Source organism: Chinchilla lanigera, unplaced genomic scaffold, assembly GCF_000276665.1.
Source record: "Chinchilla lanigera isolate Chin_1 unplaced genomic scaffold, ChiLan1.0 scaffold00037, whole genome shotgun sequence".
Taxonomy (NCBI): domain Eukaryota; kingdom Metazoa; phylum Chordata; class Mammalia; order Rodentia; family Chinchillidae; genus Chinchilla; species Chinchilla lanigera.
The window spans coordinates 17640008-17661429 of NW_004955438.1; the positions used below are offsets into that span (position 1 = coordinate 17640008).

The 21422-nt window shown below is 53.1% G+C and overlaps 1 protein-coding gene across 1 annotated transcript; it reads left to right on the top strand.

Moving 5' to 3' along the window:
• Positions 1-13141: 13141 nt before the first annotated feature.
• Gsc (goosecoid homeobox) lies at positions 13142-15084 on the top strand. The gene is made up of 3 exons (XM_005390387.2): positions 13142-13618; positions 14105-14364; positions 14669-15084. The coding sequence occupies exons 1-3, from the start codon at positions 13264-13266 to the stop codon at positions 14831-14833; spliced, it is 780 nt and encodes a 259-aa protein (XP_005390444.1). The 5' UTR covers positions 13142-13263; the 3' UTR covers positions 14834-15084.
• Positions 15085-21422: the final 6338 nt, after the last annotated feature.

Sequence of the window (21422 nt, forward strand, 5' to 3'; positions counted from 1 at the left end):
CCTTTCATTTATTTGTTTAAGACAAGCTCTAACTGTATAATCTAGGCCAGCCTTGAACTCGTTCTGTAGCCCAGGCTGGTCTTAAACTCCAGATCTTCCTGCCTCAGCCTCCTGTGGACTCATCACCATGCCCAGCACATTATCAAAATTAATCTCTCCCATTTCTTTTTACTTCTGTAACGGGACTATAAGAAAAAAAAATCAAAATAGCTTCACTGCTTGCACTGTGCTTCTGCCAGGACAGAGCACACATCCTCACGCCAACCCCAAGTCACCAGTGTGAACTGCATGCACACGCGTGTGTGTTCCGTTCCACCAGTCACTTGGACAACTGCGGCAGGCATGCAGCTGCCTGGAGTGCTCTGATAAAGACGCCACTGTCCTGGCAGAGGACCATACTGCCTCCCCACACCAGGGCTTATTCACGTGACCTCAGTCAGCCTGTAATCCTAGCACATGGGAGGCTGAGGCGGGAGCCTGTACTGTTTAGCCTGTACTATATAGCGAGAGCCTCAAAAGGCCAACAGGTGTGTATCTACCTCAGTGTCACAGAATCTAGGGGGACAGAGTGGCAGGAAGTGTGTGAAATGGGGTTTGGAGGCTGAGGCAGGAGGATCACACTGAGTTCAAGGCCAGCCTGAAATTCATGACAAAATCCTGTCTCAAAAAATAAAGTCAGCCATGGGGCCAGTGGCAGCTGGGGTGAGAGGCTTCCCAAGCTCTCTGCGGTGAGGTGGGAGAGCTGGTCTTTGACCACCAGCTTTGGCTCAGCCTGGGCTTAGTGGTCTGGGCATTGTCAGGGACAAGCATGAACAGGTCGCTCCAAGTCCCTGCAGGCCTTTGCTGATGATCCCTGGCTGTCACAAGCTGGCTGGCTGTCAGCCTGCCCCCCGGGGTACCTCCCAGGAGGGTCACAGCCCCCTGCTGCACAGAGGAATCAGCCCTGCTCCCAAACATCCCACCTAGTCCCAGAGCAACAAAGGGTAAGGATAGCTACCGTGAGCGTCTCCTGTCTCTGCCGGGTTTTTTCCTAGTACTGGGGAATAAAACCCAGGGACACACTACCGCTGAGCCACATTCCCAGTTCTTAGTATTTTTTTATTTTGACACTATGGTCACAAACTCCTAGCCTTGAGCGATCCTCCTGCCTCAGCCTACTGAGGAGCTGGGATGACAGGCACATGCTGCCATGGCAACTCCAACAGTGTTGCTGCTAAATCAGCAAGGTCTAGGACACAGCAGGGCAGCTACACACGTCTTTCCAGGAGCCAGGAGTCCACCCAGCTCCAATTCTGGCTTCGTGTGCTGGTCTGTGACTCAGGACCACCCAGGGAATGCCAGACCCCTGCCACAGAGCCCTGTTACTGGTGAGAAATGAGATCTTTAGACCTCCATAGCCACAAAAGCATTGCTCTCCTACGTCATTCTTGTTTTTCTTTTTTCTTCTCCTTTTTCTTTTTGAGACAGAGTTTCACTATGCAGATCAGGCTGGCCTAGCACTCACAATGACCCTCCTGCCTCAGTCTCCCAAGTGCTGGGATTGCAGGCCTGGGCCACCACGCCTGTCATTCATATGCACTCAGGAAGATAAATGTTTTCCTCTAACCTCAGTTTGCGGTGTGAGTGAGACCCATGCCTTCCTGCACAGCCGCACTGGCTGAGCTGTTGTCCCTGTTAGTGATTACAGTTCCTGTCTTCACAGGACTACTGTGAACCCCATTTCACAGATGCAAAAACCAAGGCGGGCAGGTTAGGGAACGGGCCAAGGCTGCCGCACAGAAGGAGCGGAAGCACTGCTGGAAACACCCATTTCACTGCCTCTCCTCCACCACCCTGCCCCGCTCCCTGGCTGCTTCCCATTGGGAAGGAACATGGCTGGGCCGGGGGTGCAGCTCGGCACTTGCTTAGCACCCTTAGCAAAGCCCTGGGTTCCATGCTTGGCGCTGCAGCATGCTGAGGCAGAGCTCTCCTGGGAATGCTTAAGAGTTCTGAGCAAAAAAAAAGGAGGAAAGAATAGAGACCTGGCCTGGCAGCTGGGTTTTTCCTGTTACCTCTGCTACTTCTCACTCTCTAAGCCACTGCTTAAGGTCCCCACCTGCCATTGGGGAGTCAGAGGGGTCCAGAATGCCCATGATCCCCTTTATCATCGCACCTCTTCCCTCGAAGGGACTCCAGTTAATGTTCTGAAGCCTAGTGAGGGCCATACAGTGACTCAGGTCTCAGTGGTTGGGGCTTTGGGGAATGCTGACACTGGATGCCCCTGTGCCTCCCTGGAGGATCCCTTCTATGTGCCAGGCCACCTGGGAGAGGTGACCTGGGTGCGCGCTTGAGAGCTGTCCCTGCAAGCTATCATCCTTTTTTGAGACAGGGTCTCACTATGTGGTTCAGCCTGGCCTCGAACTTGTAGCGATCCACCTGCCTCACCCTTCTGAGTGCTGGGATTACAGGTGCGCACCACCACGCTGGCTAAGTATCTGCTGAATGAAGACACAGTGAATGTGAACTTGAAAGGTCAAAATATTAATGTCACGCTTTGAAACAGCAATGTAGATCCAGGTGTAACAGTGCAGGTCTATGATCCCAGTTGCTTGGAAGGCCAAGGCAAGAGAATCACAAATTCAAGGCCAGGCTGAGCAATTTCTTCCAAGACCCCACCCTGTGGGCCCCATTGCTCTAATCCGAGATTCTGATAAAGTCCTGGAAAAGGGCAGCTCCAAGGAAAGCAGCATTCTCCTTGGAAACTCCCTGGGGTGGGGTGTGAGCCTTTGTTACGCAGCTAGCAGAGCCAGGCGTCCCTCTCCTCTGTCCCTGGGTACACAACTTTTCTTCTGACCAGTGCTGGCAGCCCTTCTAGGAAAAAACCTGAAGTTGCTGACTTTATGCTTGTAAAGATGACCGCAGCCACTGGGCATGGGGATGCACGCCTGTAATCTCTACTCAGGAGGCTGAGGCAGGAGGATCACCATGAGATCTAGGCCAGTCTGGTCCATATAGTGAGCTCAAGGCCAGCCTAAACTATAGAGCGAGACCCTGTCTCCAAAAAAGGTATCAAGACTGCGAGTTGGTTTGGGAGCAAAACCAGGACTGCTGGCCAGTACCCCACCCCTAGGCATAGCTCAGGTATCTCTCGCAGGAGGGACAGCCACCGGTGGGAATCAGAGGTGGTTGAGCAGAATGGGGCCAGACGTCTTCTCTCCCTGGCACTGCTGGTTCCCTGCTACGCCATTCTTCCCTCTGGCCAGACCTGGGAGGGGAAACATGGGAGGTCGGCCCCACCCAGGGGCTCCGTTCCCTCAGCACCGTGCCTGCAGGAAATAGGCCGGCACTGTCTCCTGTTCAGAGGCGCGTGTCTGCGCTGCTCGCCATGTCACAGACAGGAAAAGAAAAGCTCCAAGGTGACACTGCCCGGCTGGCCTGGGAGGTACCATGCCTTCTTCAGGACCCAACCTGAGGACCAGGGGACACTCCGTACGGCAGGTGGCCCACCCTCCGACACAGGTGGTGGGAGACACGGCTGCACCTGCAGGCCCTGGCTGCACCATGGCCCCAGCAGTCTGGGCGTAGCTTGGCTGATCGGCTAAACCCCTTGTCTACTTCGGGACAGCATCCTAGGGTGTTTCCTTAATACCCCAGAATCGGCCTGGAACTTGGGAACATCCAGAAGCAGGAAAGGGGGAAGGGAAGGTGAAAATTGTATTCTTCCCACAAATGAACAGTTCTTGGCCCATCCCATGCCCAGGCCTGGGCCGGCTGGCGGGCAGCCATTGTGTGTGAGCCCAGCTCAGGTGCCTCCCGCAGCACGGACGGTGCAGTGACCTCTAGCCATGCAGAGGGGGTGACACTGCACCCCCATGGTGGGAGGAGATGCCAGGTCTGCACCAACAGAGTCCGCAGAGGAAGACAGCGAGGGAGGAGGACCCCAGCTGGCAGCAGCTGAGACAGGCAGGGGAGGCAGACAGAGCTGCGGACTGATCTGGTGCCCCAGGAAGGAAGGTCTGCATCCCACAAGAGTGGGACGTGGCCCTGTGCTAGAGGAGTCTTTAAGGTAGGATGGCAAGAGGGTGGCCCCGGGGATCAGTCCTGAGTTACAGTCCAACCTTTGATGTCCAGCACTCCGGAGGCTGAGGCGGGAGGATCCTGTGAGTTTGAGGCCAGCCTGGGGTATACAGTGAGTTCAAGGCCAGCCTAACTACATACTGGGAGCTTGTTTCAAAAAAAACAAAAACCAAACCAAGAAAATCCAGGCATCAGCTGGTGGGGGGTGCTTTTAAAAGGAGGAAAATACTAAAAGTTCCACACTATAACTCCCTCGGTGCTAACTCTGCTAGGCCAACATTAGGAGCAGGGAGGGACACCTGTCTGGTCCAGTCCTCGCCTGTCGCAGAAACGGGGCCCCTGTCCCAGGTGCGCAGGGGTCCTCTGCTCCCAAGCCAGACCCCTGGGCCTGGGACAATGCCCACTGTCCCAGGCCAGCACTGGGCTGGTGGCACGGGTCACGTGGCCCCGCTGGCCCTGGATGCCAGCCCATCCGCCCCTGCTCCGCTGTGCAGGCGTGAGTCCTTTCGAACTCAAACCAATAAAGAGGCAATTTGTTACGAGCTTGGGAGGCTGGGCCAGCCCTGACCGAGATCCAGGGGGTGAGATTTCACAGTGACTCCGCTTCGTGAGCGAGAAATATTCAATAAAGAATTTCCCCGAGTACGCAGCGGCACGCATTCGCCACACATATTCGGTATCCACCTCTCGCCGGAAGCGCCCAGGCCTCTGCGAAGGGGACGGCTCTGCGAGGCAGCTCGCCCCGCTGCGCCTCCGCTTTGTGGAAGCGCTTGAACGGTGAACCGGTTATTTTAAAAATTATTTCAAGTCAAACATTCACTTGATCACCCTGGTCTAGTTTAACTTGGAAAGCGATTTTCTGAGGGTTTGGAACAAAACGAACGGCCATGGCTTAAATCAGAATGTGGATAGCATTATCAAAAACTTATGTTCCCATCTCAAAATTGACTGGAAATACTTTAAGAGACAAATAATTCCAGAATTCTAGAGTTTCAGCAAAAGGATTGTCATTAGTTGGGTTAGGTATCATCATTTCTCATACATATATATATAGATATATAGATATATAGATATAAATACATGCAATATATACATATTGCACCTTTTGTAGTTTGGCCTGGCCTCAAACTCAGGGCAATCCTCCTGCCTCAGCCTCCCAGGTGCTGGGATTACAGGTGTGCACCACCATGCCCAGCTCTCTTTTAAATGTTGTACTGATCTACCAGGCAGAGCTGAAACGTCCGTATTTGCAGATCTGAGGAAAAGGGAATAAAATGTCTTAGAGACCCATCTAAGAAAATCTTCATGTGGTATCATGAAGGCAAAAAGGGTTCCTGTGCTGGGTGTGGTGGCACATGCCTGTAATCCCAGCACTCAGGAGGCTGAGGCAGGAGGATCACTGTGAGCTTTAGCCTAGCCTGGGCTACAAAGTGAGCTCAAGGCCAGTCTGAAATTCACAGTGAGACCCTGTATCAAAAAAAAAAAAAAAAGCGTTCCTTTCTGTCCAGCTTTCCTAAGTTTGGCTCCTCCACGGTGCAGAATTCCCCAGGCTGCCATTCCTACGAACAGACTACTTTCCCTCGTAATAAGTAAACTACCAACAGCCTCGTGACTGGGGCGATGGACGCCTGGGACTTTCAGACCAAGGACTTCTGGTCTGCAGAAAGAATTTGCTAAGTGAAACCAAATCCTCAGGCAGGTCAGACAAGACTCAACCTCTAGCACTGGTGGTGGGTGAAGACCCCCAACAAGCACACAGACACCGCCTCCTCCTCCTCCTCCTCCTCCTCCTCCTTCTCCGGTACCAGCAGTGGGGGAGCCATGCCGGGACCAACTGGCACACAATGCCTGCTGCACAGCTGTACAAAAGGAAGAAGTAGAGGTTGAGGGAGGACAGTGTCTCTGTGTGAGAGGGTGGATTCCAAAACTCTCGATCCCTGGCTGGGAAAGACAGCCACAGCTCCGACGGGGAGCAGCCTGCAAGACAAGGGCATTTCTGAGCATCATTCTCCTCTCCCAGCAGGTACAAGCAGGGGAGGACCTAGGCAGCATTATCCGGACAGGATGCTGCAAGGTCACAGCATCGGGGCCTGCCACGGGGGGACACAGCAGGTGACAGGACTGTGACCGCTGAAAGCATCCCTCCCCTCTTGTCGCCAGAGCTGCCTGACCCTGCTTCTGGAGTCCTGGTTCTGCACACAGCAGTGCGCTGCTTCTTCAGATGGCAGAAGGCAGCCACCGACCCCAGGAAGCCCTTTTCATGGTCAGGAAGTTGTTGAAAAGGGCTCACAGTGATACCAGAGTTGCCTTCCTTGAAGGACAAGACACATGGGGGAAGTATTAGTTTGCTCATTCTGATGTTGAAAAAGTCCCCGCCATCAACAGGTGTGGTGGCGCACACCTGCAATCCCAGCACAAGGGAGGCTAAGGCAGGAAGGTAACAGTTCAGGCCAGCCTGGGCTACATAGTAAGCTGAAGGCCAGCCTGAACTACACAACGAGACCCTGTTGTTCCAGGTTCCAACATATGGAACCAGACATGGTGGTGGTGCACAGCTATGATCCCAGCACTCAGGAGGCTGAGACAGGAGGATCGTTGCGAGTTCGAGGTCAGCCTGGGCTACAAAGTGAGTTTAAGACCAGTCTGAACTGCACAGTTAGACCCTGTCTCAAAACGACAAAAAAAAAGTATTGATCATACCTGACACAACTCAAGATATGAAGATGATCTACCAGCCAATGACCGTGTCATCAAGTCTTGTAGAAAGAGGAATACGCTAAAAGTTGCATGCTAAATATATCTCCACTCGTGCTAAGTCTTCTAGACATGCAATAGTCACCCATGCATGGTTAGCTATTAATTTTATTTCATAATATTCTTTCCTTCAAAAGTAAAAACCTTTCTATCTCCCAAAGTGTCTACTAAGTATTAAGTACCCTTACCTTACCCAAAATACTTAGCTTGCCCAGCTAACTTCGACCCCAAACACATCTTTGGGGTAAGTTTGTCAGAGTTAAGCCACTCAAAGCTATGGCACTATTTTATTACCACACCAATTTTTTTTTCAGGAGCTTTAAAACTGCAGCTAATGGAGGAATTTTTCTTTTTACCCTTATTCACTTCAAAATAGACTGAAAAGTTAGACTATAGAATGCTTAGAAAAAAACAACAGAAGACTCTCCTGCTCCTCTTATGTCATGAAATATGCGCTTTGCTTTCCGTATTGCTGACTACAATCTGATGAATTGGAATGTGTAAGAATTTTAAGTAAAACACCTCCCTGTTGTCTTTCCTACCAGGTCTTTTTAAGAAAAAGTATCTCAATTCATTCGTGAGGCCCACTGTGTACAAAGCAGGGGGTCGGCCCTGCTCTGTGGCCGCCCTCTTTCCCCCGTGTCTCTAAAACTTCACAAGCAAGGCGGTGTCACTTGGAAAGTGTGTGCAAGGCAAGGCTGATGCACACAGTAAGCACCGAAGGGATCCGCGGGAAGCAGCGATGCCTGCCGTGCTTCAGCTCCGAGGAAGTCAAAGTGTGGTCCTGTCTCACACTCTCAGAGGGCGCCCTGCCCCCCTCGGTGAGGGAGCCCAATCCACATTCCAATGCTTATTGATGGGAGACAGTATTAGTAACAAATGGGTTTTTGCAGATTTACATGTGTCAGAACCTTAGCAGCCCAGAGAGGGCTCTGAACTGTCCCCTGTCCCAACTCCACAGCTCCCAGCAACAGCCTTCAACCAAGAGACCCCGCGGCTCAGATGTGTCATTCTGCGCCCTGGATGATTCTCTTCGGAGACTGATTCTTGCATCGTAATGGGTTCTGTAACACAGCGCCATTTCCCTGGCAACATCCTAAACCGATACCTAGATTTTTAACACCTATTTGTGTGTTGGACTGATTGGCTCGGCCTTAAGACAAGCATTTAATGACACGCCAGTCAGTCCCGAGCCCTGCTTAAGTGTCCCCTCAGATGGGCTGGCTTAAAGAAAAGTGACAGAAATGTTCTTTAATAACTATGGTTTATCCATTTCTTTCAGATAGTAAGTGGCACGTTCTCACCTCATTTACAGCTTTTAATCCCAAATGGACATTGCTTTTGAAATATCCTCTTTTTTCTTTTCTTTTCTTTTTTTTTTTTTCCCTGAGGCTGCCACTTGAAAGTTGAAATCTAGCAAGAATGTAATGGTAGGTGCCAGCGTTCTGAATTACAGGGTGACTGCCTGAGTTGATCCTAAAAAGCAAGTGTCTTTTTTATACCGCATAAAAGGCTGAAATGTTTACATATCAAAAGGCTATAGGCCAATTTCTGTCAAAATTACACATGAAGTTAAGCAGTACAAGCAATTTATTTAAACACTAGTCATTGTAGAAAAATTCAAAACCATATGCTCTTTTAGCAGTTTTTCACAAATGCATTTGACCCATGACTTGGCTAGACATACAAGCTTCATAATTTACTCTAAATTTCAAATCCCCTTGACGTTTAAATAAAAGATCTTCATTAATGAGGTTTACATGAATGAAAACTTTAGAAGCTGCTATCGGTTAGCGAGGGGCTTCGGGAACGTCTGTGTCTTCGCTCTAATTTTCAAATGACTGACTTTGCTAATCATTTCAAGAGAAAGTTTCTCTGCGAACAAATTATGGACCTTTGTATCCTGTGATTTGCAAAAGTAACAGCACAGTCACTTTGGAACAAACTTTGTGGTAAATAACCCGGCTAAAAGCAGATTTCTGCAACCCGGGAAGACCGAAGCTCGCTCGCTCTTTCTCTCTCTCTCTCTCTTTTTTCCATTTTCTGAGGCCTTGGGAACATGTCATTTTTTCCAACACCTCCTTTTTCCCCCAGGGCTATGTTGAGCCTTAGTAACACTTTGATTAGTTTGTCCTGCGGGGCTCTCCGGCTCTTCCTTAGAATGTTGTAAAACTTTTAACAAAATCTAGCTAGTGAGTGACCTAGCTTAAAAGCGGGAACCCCGCACTTGCGGTTCTGCCCTTCATCGGTCAGACCCAGGACCCACTCTGCGCCACGGAGCTACGGCACCGAACGGCTTTCAAGCACTGCTTTTGAGACGCTTGAGTTTTTTCTTTCTTTCTTTCTTTCTTTCTTTCTTTCTTTCTTTCTTTTTTTAAGCACAAACACAAACCACAAAAACCAATCTGCACGGTATGAGAACCGTAAGGAGTTCTCCGGCGCTGTGCCCGCTCCCTGGGTCTGCGATTTGTATCCATTCTTCGCTATGGGCAGCCCGGAGGGCTCGTACCTTTGAAAAGGACGCGCCAGGTTTTTGCATGATACGAAAAATCCTACTTATACACGATTATAAACTCTGTTCTGTGACCAAGCAAGAGACTGAAAGGATTAAGAAGCGATTAGAAGTTAGGGCCGTATATACACTTTTTCCCCCCCAGCTCCGGGGCCGCTATAAACAGCGTGGCGGTGACCACTTTCTCTAAAATGAGAGTATCCTGGGGTAAGAGGAGACAACCCACACGCACATTTGGGCACTCTTTTAAATCAGAGAAGCAATTTAATCTACGCTCTTTGAGCCAATTTAGCGATGACCGAGGCACGCAGCGCAAACGCGTCTTCCAGAGATGTGGACCAGCAAATACGCCTTCTGCATGTGGAATCCACTGATCTGTTCTTTAATATCTTAAAAATGAGGGCTATTACTGAGAGAGTGACTCCTCAACAAACACATTTTCATAGACTTCTGCGTGGTGATTGCTTTGTGTGGAATCGTGTTTGGGTGATAATAGGGAAAATCAGCGGCCTGTTTACTGCATTTCTAACCTAGCCCTGCAGCCGCCTCCGGACGCGGCAGGTCCTCCCATGCTGAGCGGTGCGTGCGGGGCCGACAAACAATCGCTTAGCAACCCGAGGGGAACAATTTGCGTGCGTGGCATTTGTTATTCCAATTGCGCCGGGGCGAGATTGTTTACCTTGCACCTCAGACCCTTGTGGGGTTCTGCCCGCTGAGGAGGCGTAGTGGGGAGCAGAAACCCCTACTGCTTTCCCCAGCTTTAGCGTCCCCAAGACAGCGTTGAATCCGCAGATGGAGGGGGAGGCCCCGCCACACAGGGGGTGAGTGCCCCAGAGCTGGCTGAGCAAGGAAAGTGTGCCGCGCTCCAGGTCCCCCCGACCCTTTTCGGGAAAGCTCTCTCAGTGCAGCAAAGAGCCTGCAGACTCCTTTTTCCTTATCTTGGACCCAGCTCTTCCACGGACCTTGCCCTGGGCTGCTGGCAGGGGTGGGGACCGCACAATTCCTCCTCCTAAAGAAATTATTAGGTCCTCCCCTAATCTAAGTTGGCCTGCGGGTGACAGTCGCTCTCACAGTATTAGGGTTGAAAGGAATCCGATGAAGGCTAGACCTGGTCAGATCCATTAAAATACTGGAAACCGGCCTTGGTAGCGGACGCCTGCAATCCTAGCCCCCTGGGAGGCTGGGGCAGGAGGGTCACAAGTTAGAGGCCAGCCTATAGCAACTTAGGGAGACCCTGTCTCAAAAGCTAAAAGTGGGGCTGGGGATGTAGATCCTTGTGAAGGCCCTCAGTTCAACTGCCAAAAATAAATATAAATAAAATCCTGAGGCCTCCAAATTTGCCTGTTCATTCTGAACGCCGACGCTCACACTCATGGATTCCCTCCAGAGTGGCGTGTATAGCGAGACAGCTTTAGCAAAGAGACGCTGGCCACGGCTTCCTTAAACCTGGTTAAGAACAGTGTACGAAGGGGAGGAGACACAAAGCACTGCACGGGTGAGGATGTTTTATACTTTTAAAAGCTTGCAGGCCCTCTTTTGGGTCCAGGGCTGAAAACTCAGGCCGGTGCTGCTCTGAGCACCCTTTGCAAAGAGGGACAGATGGGGATCGGCCCCAAACATCCTACAGCACTTTTCCTCTGTTAGCCTTAGGTTCTGGCAAAAGCCTTAGAAGATCCGCCGCACACCTGCAGACCCCGTCACTACCTCGGGCCCAGTCAGGGCTGAAGTTCCGACGTTCCAGTTCTCTGCCATCCCCTGCCCAAGGAACTCAAGTTGCTAAAGGCTGGTGGCCAGTGCCGCCTCTTGCAACCTGGAGAACTCTTAACAGTCTACGCATGGAAAAAGTGCTTCCCTCCCTAATCAGCAGGACGGGGGCGGGGGGGCACCCAATTTTGCCACAGACCTGGCCTCTGTGAAGGAGAGGATTACACTCCCTTCCCTGAGCGGGTTGTTTTTTTTTTTTCTTCAATCCATTGCCTTTCCAAACTGTGGCTCATCTCCATCGGGTCCTACTTGCGCCCTACAGCAAGCCCGAGCTTGCACAGCTCAGAACCCAGTCCGGTAGGCTGCGAGGATCGGGTGGGCGTTTGGACCCAGACGTTCAAGTCAGGGCCTAGGAGGAGAAGCGCCACTGCCCGGCTGCCCTGGAGCTTCTGTGCACCCGGCAGAATCTGTGGCTCCGGTACACAGTGGCCCTTCCCTTTCCCCCCTGCGCCGGGGAGGACGCTGCACAAGTACCCCTACTTCGGGGACTTTAGACAACTTTGTGGCGCGGGGGGTGGGGTGGGAGGTGTGCTTTATTAGTCAGAGAAAGAAGTCACTAACGCCAGGCAGGAGTGAAGGTGGCCTTTCTTGGGGAGCGCGGTGTCCCCCACCCTAGCCCTGGGCAGTCGCTCCTCAGTCTGGTACCGCGTGCTTCTTCCGCTGGAGTGGCCAGAGCGGCCGCACAGGGACCGCTCTGCCTGCTCGGGGGCTTGAGCCTCGGCCAAGGACCTGGGGGCTGCCTTAGCTCTGCGCGGCCCGTCGCCCACCTTCTCTAGGGTGCGCTGCCGCCAGCGCCGCAGAGGTGGGTTCGCTGCGCCTCTGGCTGTGCAGCGCAAAGGATCCCGCAGACCGCGGAGGCCGCCTGCGGGGAGCACAGCCACCTTTGCCCGGGCCCCGGGAGCCCAGCCTGGAGCTGCCAGGGGAAGGGCAACCTCGGCGGGGGGACCTGGCTGCCAGGGAGCAACTAGGTCAGATGCGGAAAAAAAAACGACAACTCAGTTGTTCGGGAAGGAGATAGAGAAGCCCCAAGGCCCCATCCTGACTGAAAACGAAAAACAGTCGGGGAGAAGAGCCACCCCCACCCGTTTCCAAAAATAATAATTAAAAAGAAGAGGCGCAAAAACCTACCGACACTCAGGGTGCTACTCTCGGTGGTGAATTCTAAATAGTGGTTGAATTTGGTCTTCGCTGTGTTAAGAACTAGGTAGGGTCTGAGAGCAGTTTCCAGACCCTACGTAGCTGAAAAAAATAAAAATAAAAAACGAAACAAAAAGAAAACACGTTTCAGAAACACGGGCGACACATCTCTTCTTTCGTCGATTTTGCTTTTACAAATGTGGGCTTTTGCAAAAACAAAAAGGTTTTGTTTAAACAGTTCCATTCGGGAGAGAACTTCAACATTAAAAAAAAAAAAGGTGAAATTAGGCAGTGAGTGTACAGGGGCCGGGAGGAGGAGCAGAATTTTCAATCCGACTGGAGGGAGGACGTAACCACTCACATTTTTTAAAACAAAAAAATTCCTAAAGTGGGTAAAAAGTAGCCCCAAAGTAAAATCGGCCACAGTGAATTTGAGCTGCAGGCAGAGGAAATCGCACCCAATAATAGGACCCAATCTGAGAAAAACGGGTGGGGGCGGAGAGGTCGCGGTGGGAGTTGTTAATGCGGCCGCACAATGGGATTAATGAGATTAACGAGGGCAATTAGGCCGCCCGCCCAGCTCGGCCGGCCCGCGGCGGGGCAGCCGAATGGAAAAGATTAGGTTAATTTCATTAATTCTCAATCCACAATCTCTTTTCAGGCCCTGGAACCCCCTCTCCTTGGCACCTTTCCCCCCCAAGCTCCCCCCACCCAAAGGAAAAGAAAGAGCCAAATCTGGGTCTGTTTGTCATCTGCATATTACCAGGAACTAAATCCAAGATGACGTCGACTCGGTATAAAACCAACAAGAGGTTCAGCTGGTCCGAGCTGCGTCCTCCCCGCGGGCCGAGTGCGGCGGCGGCGAGGGGCGGGCGGAGGGCGCGCGGACGCAGGGGGCGGGGAGGGGCGCGGGGCTGCGCGCTCGCCCGCGCTCTCTTTCGCTTTGGTCGCCGGCGGGAGGAGAGCGGGGCCTCCCTCCACTTGGAAGCTTTTTCCTCGTCGCGTTCCCGCCGCCCCCCGTCCCGGCGCGAGGCTCGGGGATGCCCGCCAGTATGTTCAGCATCGACAACATCCTGGCCGCCCGGCCGCGCTGCAAAGACTCGGTGCTGCCGGTGGCGCCCAGCGCCGCGGCCCCGGTTGTCTTCCCGGCCCTGCACGGAGACTCGCTCTACGGCGCCGGCGGCGGCAGCTCCTCGGACTACGGCGCCTTCTACCCGCGTCCAGTGGCCCCTGGCGGTGCGGGCCTCCCGGCGGCGGTCGGCGGCTCCCGCCTCGGCTACAACAACTACTTCTACGGGCAGCTGCACGTGCAGGCGGCGCCCGTGGGCCCAGCGTGCTGCGGGGCCGTGCCGCCGCTGGGCGCCCAGCAGTGCTCCTGCGTCCCGACGCCCCCAGGTAGGGCCGCGCGCCGGGCTAGGCGCCGGAGGACTTGGGTGGGTGCGGGCGCGGGCTAGCCTAGCCTTATTCACCTTGCGCGAACTTTTCTTCTTTTGCAAGCTCCCTCCGCTCCGCACTGCCCTTTTTTTTGGCCGGCCGGGCACTGGAGTTTGTAGGCGTCTTGCGGCAGCACTTTTAGGCGAGAGTTAGCGAAAACCAAGCCGCGCAGCGCCTGGGTTGTGATTCCACCCACGCCCGGGCCGTAATTCAGAGCCTGCGTTCGGCGACGAGGTTTCTAGAGCTCCCCACTGGCTTTGCGCGGCGCGGCGGGCCGGGTGTGCTTTCCATTCCCCCTCGCCCCGATCCTCGTGCCCCCGTTCCCAGCACTCTTGCAGATGGCCTTTTCAGTGCGAGAGGGGCCCCTCGGGCTTGCGGGCGCGCGTGCCTGCCTGGGTGCGCGTTGCCGAGGCAGGGTGGCCGATCATGCGCCCCATTCCGTCGCAGGCTACGAGGGTCCCGGCTCCGTGCTGGTGTCCCCGGTGCCGCACCAGATGCTGCCGTACATGAATGTGGGTACGCTGTCGCGCACGGAGCTGCAGCTCCTCAACCAGCTGCACTGCCGGCGGAAGCGACGGCACCGCACCATCTTCACCGACGAGCAGCTCGAGGCGCTGGAAAACCTCTTCCAGGAGACCAAGTACCCGGACGTGGGCACGCGGGAGCAGCTGGCCCGGAAGGTGCACCTCCGCGAGGAGAAAGTGGAGGTAGGCGGCGCGCAGCCGGGGGCGTCTGGCGCTCCTGCCCTGCAATCCACCGGAGCCCAGCCGGGTCCGCCCAGCTCTCCCTGCTCTTAAAAAAATCCTCACGGTGCGGCCTGGGGGCTGCGGGAGGGCGCTTAGGCCCAGGAAGTGGAGTGTAGACGCGGAAGCGGGAGCGCTGCTCACCTCTTTTGTTGGTGCGCGCAGGCGATTCCTCGCCCGGGAGCCACACGGAGCCCCCCGGGTGTCCCGGCGCTGGAGAAGCGGCCTTTCGATCTTCACTGTTGTTCTGTGCTCCCTTGCGCAACAGGTCTGGTTTAAAAACCGGCGTGCCAAATGGAGGCGGCAGAAGCGGTCTTCGTCGGAGGAGTCGGAAAACGCGGAGAAGTGGAACAAGACCTCCTCCTCGTCCTCGAAAACGTCTCCCGAGAAGAGGGAAGAGGAAGGTAAAAGCGATTTGGACTCGGACAGCTGACGGCCGCGGGCCGCGGCGCTTGGCCGGCTCAAGGACTTGCACAGACAGACGATGCTACTTTCTTGCACACGCGCTGCCTTGCGGGAGGGGTCGAGAAAGAGGAACAGGAACTGTAAATAGTGTACAGGGCCCGGGTCGGCGCCTGGGGACATGCGCCCGGGCTCATAGCCCGGGGCCGAGGCCTGGCTTCCCACCGTAGTATTTAAAGTTAAGTTAACGGTGACAGTACAATAAAGTGATGGCGATGTAGACGGGCCGCATTCTGTATTTCCTACCCAAGCACCATTTCCAGCATTTGAAGCCCCAGAAAGAGATCTGATGAGTTTGAAGAACCAAGCAAAGCAGTTGAACAACTTTGACCTGTTAGAAAAGAAAAGGAAACGGGGCATGAACCCGTCTCGATCTGGTGGTCTGGTTTAGATCTCCAGGAAGGGCTCAAGAGTTGCGCCTCCGAGGTGATGGTCTTTCTCTCCCAGAGCGCCTCCAGACCCCGTCCCTGGTCCTCCCAGTGCCTGGACTTAGGGTGTTGAGGTCATGGGTGCAGTCAGACGCTGGGTGCTGTCTCCCCAGTGTTTTCTTGGATTTTCGTAGCATACAGCTGCGCAGGTCCCTAGCCGCCCCTTCTCCCGGGGTGAGAGTCCCCACCCCCAGTCCTGGTCTGCACTATGTGGAAGGGTGGCTAGAGATGTGACCCCAGTCCGCGCTGCTGCTGGGTCACCGCGCTGCTCTCTGGGTTCTAGGGCCGGGCTGAGCGAGGCCTCCTACAGCTGTCGGTCAGCCTTGTGCAAGAGGAGCAGCACCAGGAAGGCAGTACCACCCGCCTTTCCCCAGGACCGACTCCCCTCTGCCCAGCCAGAGGCCAGAGTGCTCAGGAAAGCTGGGGAGGCCCCCCCAATGCCTGCACCAGTATCATAGACAAGACCACGCAGCGGCATCAGGGCTGCGCAGGGACTGCCAAAGCCAGCAGGAACAGCTTCTAATATGTTTAAAATGTTGAACTTTATTTCTTTGTGCGACACATCCACTTATCCAGGGGTCTGCTAGGGTGCTTGCCAAGGAACCCGGAAGCCCCTTCCCCTGGGCTGCCTTGACTTGTGGAGCAAGGTTACCCCAGGGAAAGGGGAGGCCATGCAGGGTATGGGACAGCACAGGAAAAGAAGCCCTTGTTTTCCAAGACTTTTCCCTCAGTGCACACGCACACACACACACACACACATACACACACACACACAGTTTTTAGGTTTGCAGATAAAGGTGACTCCCAGGGCAGGTGAAATGATACATGGGAAGCATGGAGTGACGCCCCAGCCTGCCTGTTTCATGAGGAAGTGTCCCGAGACAAAAGGGCAGGGTGAGGGGCTTAGAGGGGAGATTGCTTCAAGGGGCAAGATGGCCTTTGCTCCTGGAGGCTCCATTAGCCTGTGACCTTGACCTCTGACCTTGCTGACCCTTGCTTTCCCCAACTGAACTGGGCCTGGTAATAGAACCTGCTTCCAGGGCGGTGTGGAACTAAAGACTCTCTAACTTACTCCAAGTGGCACCTAGCATGCAGGAATCCTAGAGCATGGCCTCTCCATTTTTAAAAAAAAGTCATGATGTATATTGTGTCGGACCTTGATGTACATGAAATTTTTTTTCTTTTAAGAACTCTGAATTGGGGAACACAGTCACCAGTTTGCAGAAGAGATTTTAAGGTTTGGAAGCATTAAATGCTGTAGCAATACACAACCCATAAGAAATAAAGAGGGGATGTCTGGTCCAGGGACTCTTGTACCGTGATTGGCAATGTTTTATGAATCAAGGTTCCTGTGAAAATGCCAAGGGGCCGTTACATTAATTTCAAATGAATTAGTAGCTGCTCTGCTTAGACGCCTAACTTCTGGGTGAGGTCGATGCCAGCAGCGCCACCACTTACTAATAGCTGACATTCCTGGCTGGTGTCCTCCGTCCCATAGGAGAGGGGACAGCTGTCGGTCATCCAGAGCTTTCCAGTACAAGACAGTGCAGCCTCCTTTGCCCTGGGAAACTTGACCTCTGTCGGACCTATTTATACACTCCTGGGGGGTGACTTGACCTCAGATTCACTATAAAGGGGACTCTTCTTATAAAGAAAATCTGAGCTGGGCCTGGTCAGTTGTACAGGCCTGTAATTCCAGCACTTCAGGAAGCTGAGGCAGGAGGACTGAAAGTTCAGGCCCTGCTTGGGCAATTTGGAGACAATGAGACCCTGTCTTGACATAAATAAAAAGTGGGCTGGGGATGTGGCTCAGTATGAAAGCCCTGGGTTCAATCCCTAGTACTAAGAAAATGAAAACCTGCATGTGTCTGGTGTGGAAAGGTGTCCTTGGAACGAGGGAGAGGGAACTCTGACGCATCCCCCGTGAGCAGCTGGAGGGAAGCTGGGTGATAGGAGAGGGTGGGTGAGAGCCCCAGAGCCGCTCCTAGCCTGCCCAGGGTAGCATAGCACGGGGGTGTCAGGAGAATGGTCACTCAGTGTCCAAGTCTCCACGCCTGGAGTTCCCCTGTGGTACTTCAGGAAGGGCCCGGCTTACAGGAAATAAGCATAATAAATGTCTGGAGCTAAGAGGGAAATGTCAGCACGGTCGTCTAATTACAGTTCTCCCGCCCGCCTGCCTTCTGAGTGCCCCAGGCAGCTGTGAGGCGCAAACCTGTCTTAGCCCTGCTGGGGGTGTCTCGCAGGGCCAGATGGGGTCATGTGGCAGAGGCACCGGGCCTTGTAATTTTCTCCGGTGGGAGTTTGGGTCAAGCTCTTGCGAAGTGCTTCCTAGGTGTGGGCACGGTATAGACCTGGTCGGTGACTTTGCCTGAGTGGCTTCCAGTTTGTGCAGCACCCCGTGTCCTGAAGGTGTTGTGCCCATTTCACAGTTGAGGAAACAGACACAAAGGGCCTGATTAGGAACCTGATCTACAGGGCGCAGGGCCCCTCCACCTCAAAGAATCCGAATTATTTTTTCATTGGTCGTAGAATCCTATACGCACAATCACCAGTAGCAAATGACTGCAGATGTGGATGCAGCTGTCCCTAGCGGACGTGAGAATTAATCTGCTACAAAATGTAGATACAGGATACCTAGGAGTAGTTAAATTAATGATAACCCCTGACAGTGGTCTAGCACTTTCCACTGGAAAACACATCCGAGGCCCCCAGGGCCTAGCCCATTTTACAGGTAGGAATTGGAGGCACGGAAGATAAATAGCAAGTGGCAGAACAGGCATGGATCCCCCCCGCCTCAGACCCCGGTGGGCTTCCCACAGAGCTCCAGGAATGGGATGAGGGTTGAGGTAATGGCTTCCAGGTGGCCATGGTCACCTGGGCCAAGGAGAATCCCCTGGCAGTTGCTGAGGAGTAGGAGCAAGCAGTGGCATGAGGGCAAGAAGCGAGGCTCCTGGATTCCGAATATCCCCCTCCAGGAGGGCATCTCAGTCCTTAGCAGCTGGTGGGCATGGACTGGGGGAAGGATTTGGAAACAGCTGCTGACCCTGCAACATCCATAGAGCGTATACTTTGGTGACGAAGTTGTGTTTCATTGACATGTTAACTTTAAGAAAATTTTTTTTTATCTTTTTATTGACATTTTAACTTGGAACTAAGAGGCTTCACCTGTCTATGAAGCATGTTTCAGTGTGTGTCTGAGGAGGAAGAGGAAGATGCTTCCATAGTTACTGCGTGTGGTGCCAGCAGGGGGCCTGGGGTAGAGATGACGGGGAGTTTGGTTTGTAATTTTCATGAGTTACAGTGATTCAGGTAAAACAGTTAAGGTGCATCGAGATCCCTTCCTGGGCTTCTGTGACCCCGAGTTCTGTACCTCCAGTCCCCACGTACTCCATAGGTGGAACAAAAGTGTGCTCACACAGAGCTCCTCCTCTACAAAGATGGAATTCCAGCTGAGGGGAGGGCAGGGCAGGTGATGGCCAGTGAGCCAAGCTTTTGTTCAGAGGGGGCCACATCCTGTCCCGGAACCTGTGGCAGGTTAAGCCTTGTGTCTGCTGGAGGACGATAGATAATGTAAGGAACCCAGCGGAGTGTCTGGCACGTTCATTATCACGGCTTTGAAAGGCTCTCAGATCAGCTGGATAATGCCCTGCCTAACTCGATTGGGATTAGGAATTAAGGAATGCCCCTTGCTTTTAATTGTTGTTGGTTTAGGAGCTTACGGATGACCTCAGGACACATTCTAATGAAATTAAGTGACAGCCTGGCCCGGAGACAGCAGTGTGCTACGGCAGGCAGAAGAGCTGCAGGACAGTAGGGTTTAGAGTGCAGACATACACTTGGAGTGGGGTTTGGATTCCATTTCCAAGGTTTGTGGAATGACCTTGAAATTTTTCAAAAGTAAACCTGAATCTTGCCAGCAGCTCATGCCTTGCCCCTTGAAAGTTCTGCAACATGTGGAACTGGCAACAGGTCCTTTGGCCGCTGGGGACTCTCGCTTATGGGAGGGGCATAGGGCATCCCAAAACCTGTCCCTTGAGCCCTCTGACAGCGTGAAAGACCTCGCTTATTGTAGTCTGGGAAAAATAAAGAGCCATCGTTTTTTGCAGTGTGAATGGCTCCAAGCGGGTTGAGTGTGGGGGGATTCAAAAGTAGGTCTGTAATTTTTGGGTCCCTCTAGCTTTCCCTCGTTCCCCAGTGTGCAGTCCTGGGAAGTGCCCAAGCTGATTTATAGAAGCTGTGATTAGTGAGATAATTTTAGCTGCGATGCACAGTTTCAAAGTGCCTGTGCCACTTCCTCCCCGGTGGGCCCGGTGTGTGACACTGCCACTGGGGCTATGACTACTCCGTGTCGTCATCAGCCAGGTCACCCCAAGGCACAGCTGTGGAACCACAGCGGGCTGGGCTCCTGCTTGGAGCAAGACGTCACTGGCAGTTTCCTCTTCCCAGTTCAGATGGAAACTTACTTACATTTTTATTTCTTTTTATGGGAAGGCGGAAATATTTTAAAAATAAGAATTTTACCAGGGTTGGTGTTGCATGCCTATAATCCTAGCACTCAGGAAGCTGAGGCAGGAGGATAGGCGCAAGTTTGAGGCTCGCCCGGGCTATATAGAGACAACCTGTCTCAAAGAAGAAAGGAAGGGAGGGAGGGAGGGAGGGAGAGTGCAATTTTCAGAAGAAAAGCTCCATGTTGTCCAGCAGGAGAGACGTGGTTGTGATCACAGATGCTATGTCACTATTAGGCCACACAAGCACAGTAGCTGTGGTTCCTGCAGCCACAGGGCCCCAGCAGAGTTGGCACATTGGCAGTGCATTCTCTTCCCTGAATTTAGAGGGCTGTGAGGTCTCTGGGCGCCCAACCCTGCCAGGTGGGGGCTCGCTTTGGACAGCTGTGGCCAATGTGGGTTTGCAACACAGGGCCAGGCCTGCTCACCTCATAAGCCCTAGACCAAGAGAGATGCTTCCTCCCAGATGCGGAGTGGCGAATCCTCCTTTGAAAATCTTCAGCGCCGACAATGGGGCCAAGAAGGCAAACTGCCCTTCTCCAAGAGGCCGGGAGGCCCGAAGCCCTGATGGCCTGTTTTGCTAGGGGGTCTCAGCTCTCTTCGAAGCTGGAATCCCAGCTGCTGCTTTCATCTGAAGATATCCCGAGGGCCAGAGGCTGAGGCATTTGGGGCTTGCATGTTTAACATTGTTTTGTAATTGAGGAATAAATATTTAAATCTGAAATCAAATGAATCACTTTCTCCTGAAGTGGGCAGAGAGAGAAAGTTGTATGTGAGTGTTAATTTCCTCTGACTGGGTCCTAACTATAACCGTAGGAATCCTGGCCCAGGTGGAACCCTCAAAGAGGTCCCCCACCTCTGTGCCAGGAGCACGGTGGTGCCTCTTTCATTCTAGGGTTGCTGTTTTTGTTGCTCGTTGGCTTTTGCAGCAGAAGGACCCCCAACAGGAGTGGCTTAATGAGGCCGCATCCCTGTCTGCTTGGCTGGATGAGGTTCCCTTGTGTTTATCTCCATCCTTGTGCACCCAGTAACTGCACACAGACACAAATGTGAGCAGATGAGAACGTAACTCTTCGCTTGATTACAATTAAAGCTCTGCAAAGACCTCAGTTGTTTATCTTTGTCTTTTATGGAAGATGTGCATGTGTAGTTTTTATTGTTTTGCAGCCCTGGAGATGGGACCCAGGGCCTTGTGCATGCTTTACCACTGGGCTACACCCCAGCCCCGTGTATAGTTTTGGTTTTTTTTCCATTTGTTGGTTTTTCTGGATCAGCCATGATTAATTTTTATTCTCACAAACATTGTGCAGTGAAGATTCAGAATTCTAGAGAAAGCGTGCTGAGAGGAACCAAAGATACTAATGCGTGGGTGCGGGGGGAGCGGGTGGCTTCAGGTGCCGAAGACCAAAAGACTGAACCCCCGTAAGTAAGGTGGTCGTTGAACTCAGAGTTCAGTACGGTTGCTCCTTTGATTTTGCCAGGCTGCCACCCTTGGCCATGAGACTGGGGTTGGAATCCCTGCCTCGTCTCAAGAAAGCAACATGAGGGGGCTGGGGATTTAGCTCAGCGGCAAAAGCGCCTGCCTGGCAAGCGCAAGGTCGTGAGTTCGGTTCCCGGTACTGGAGAA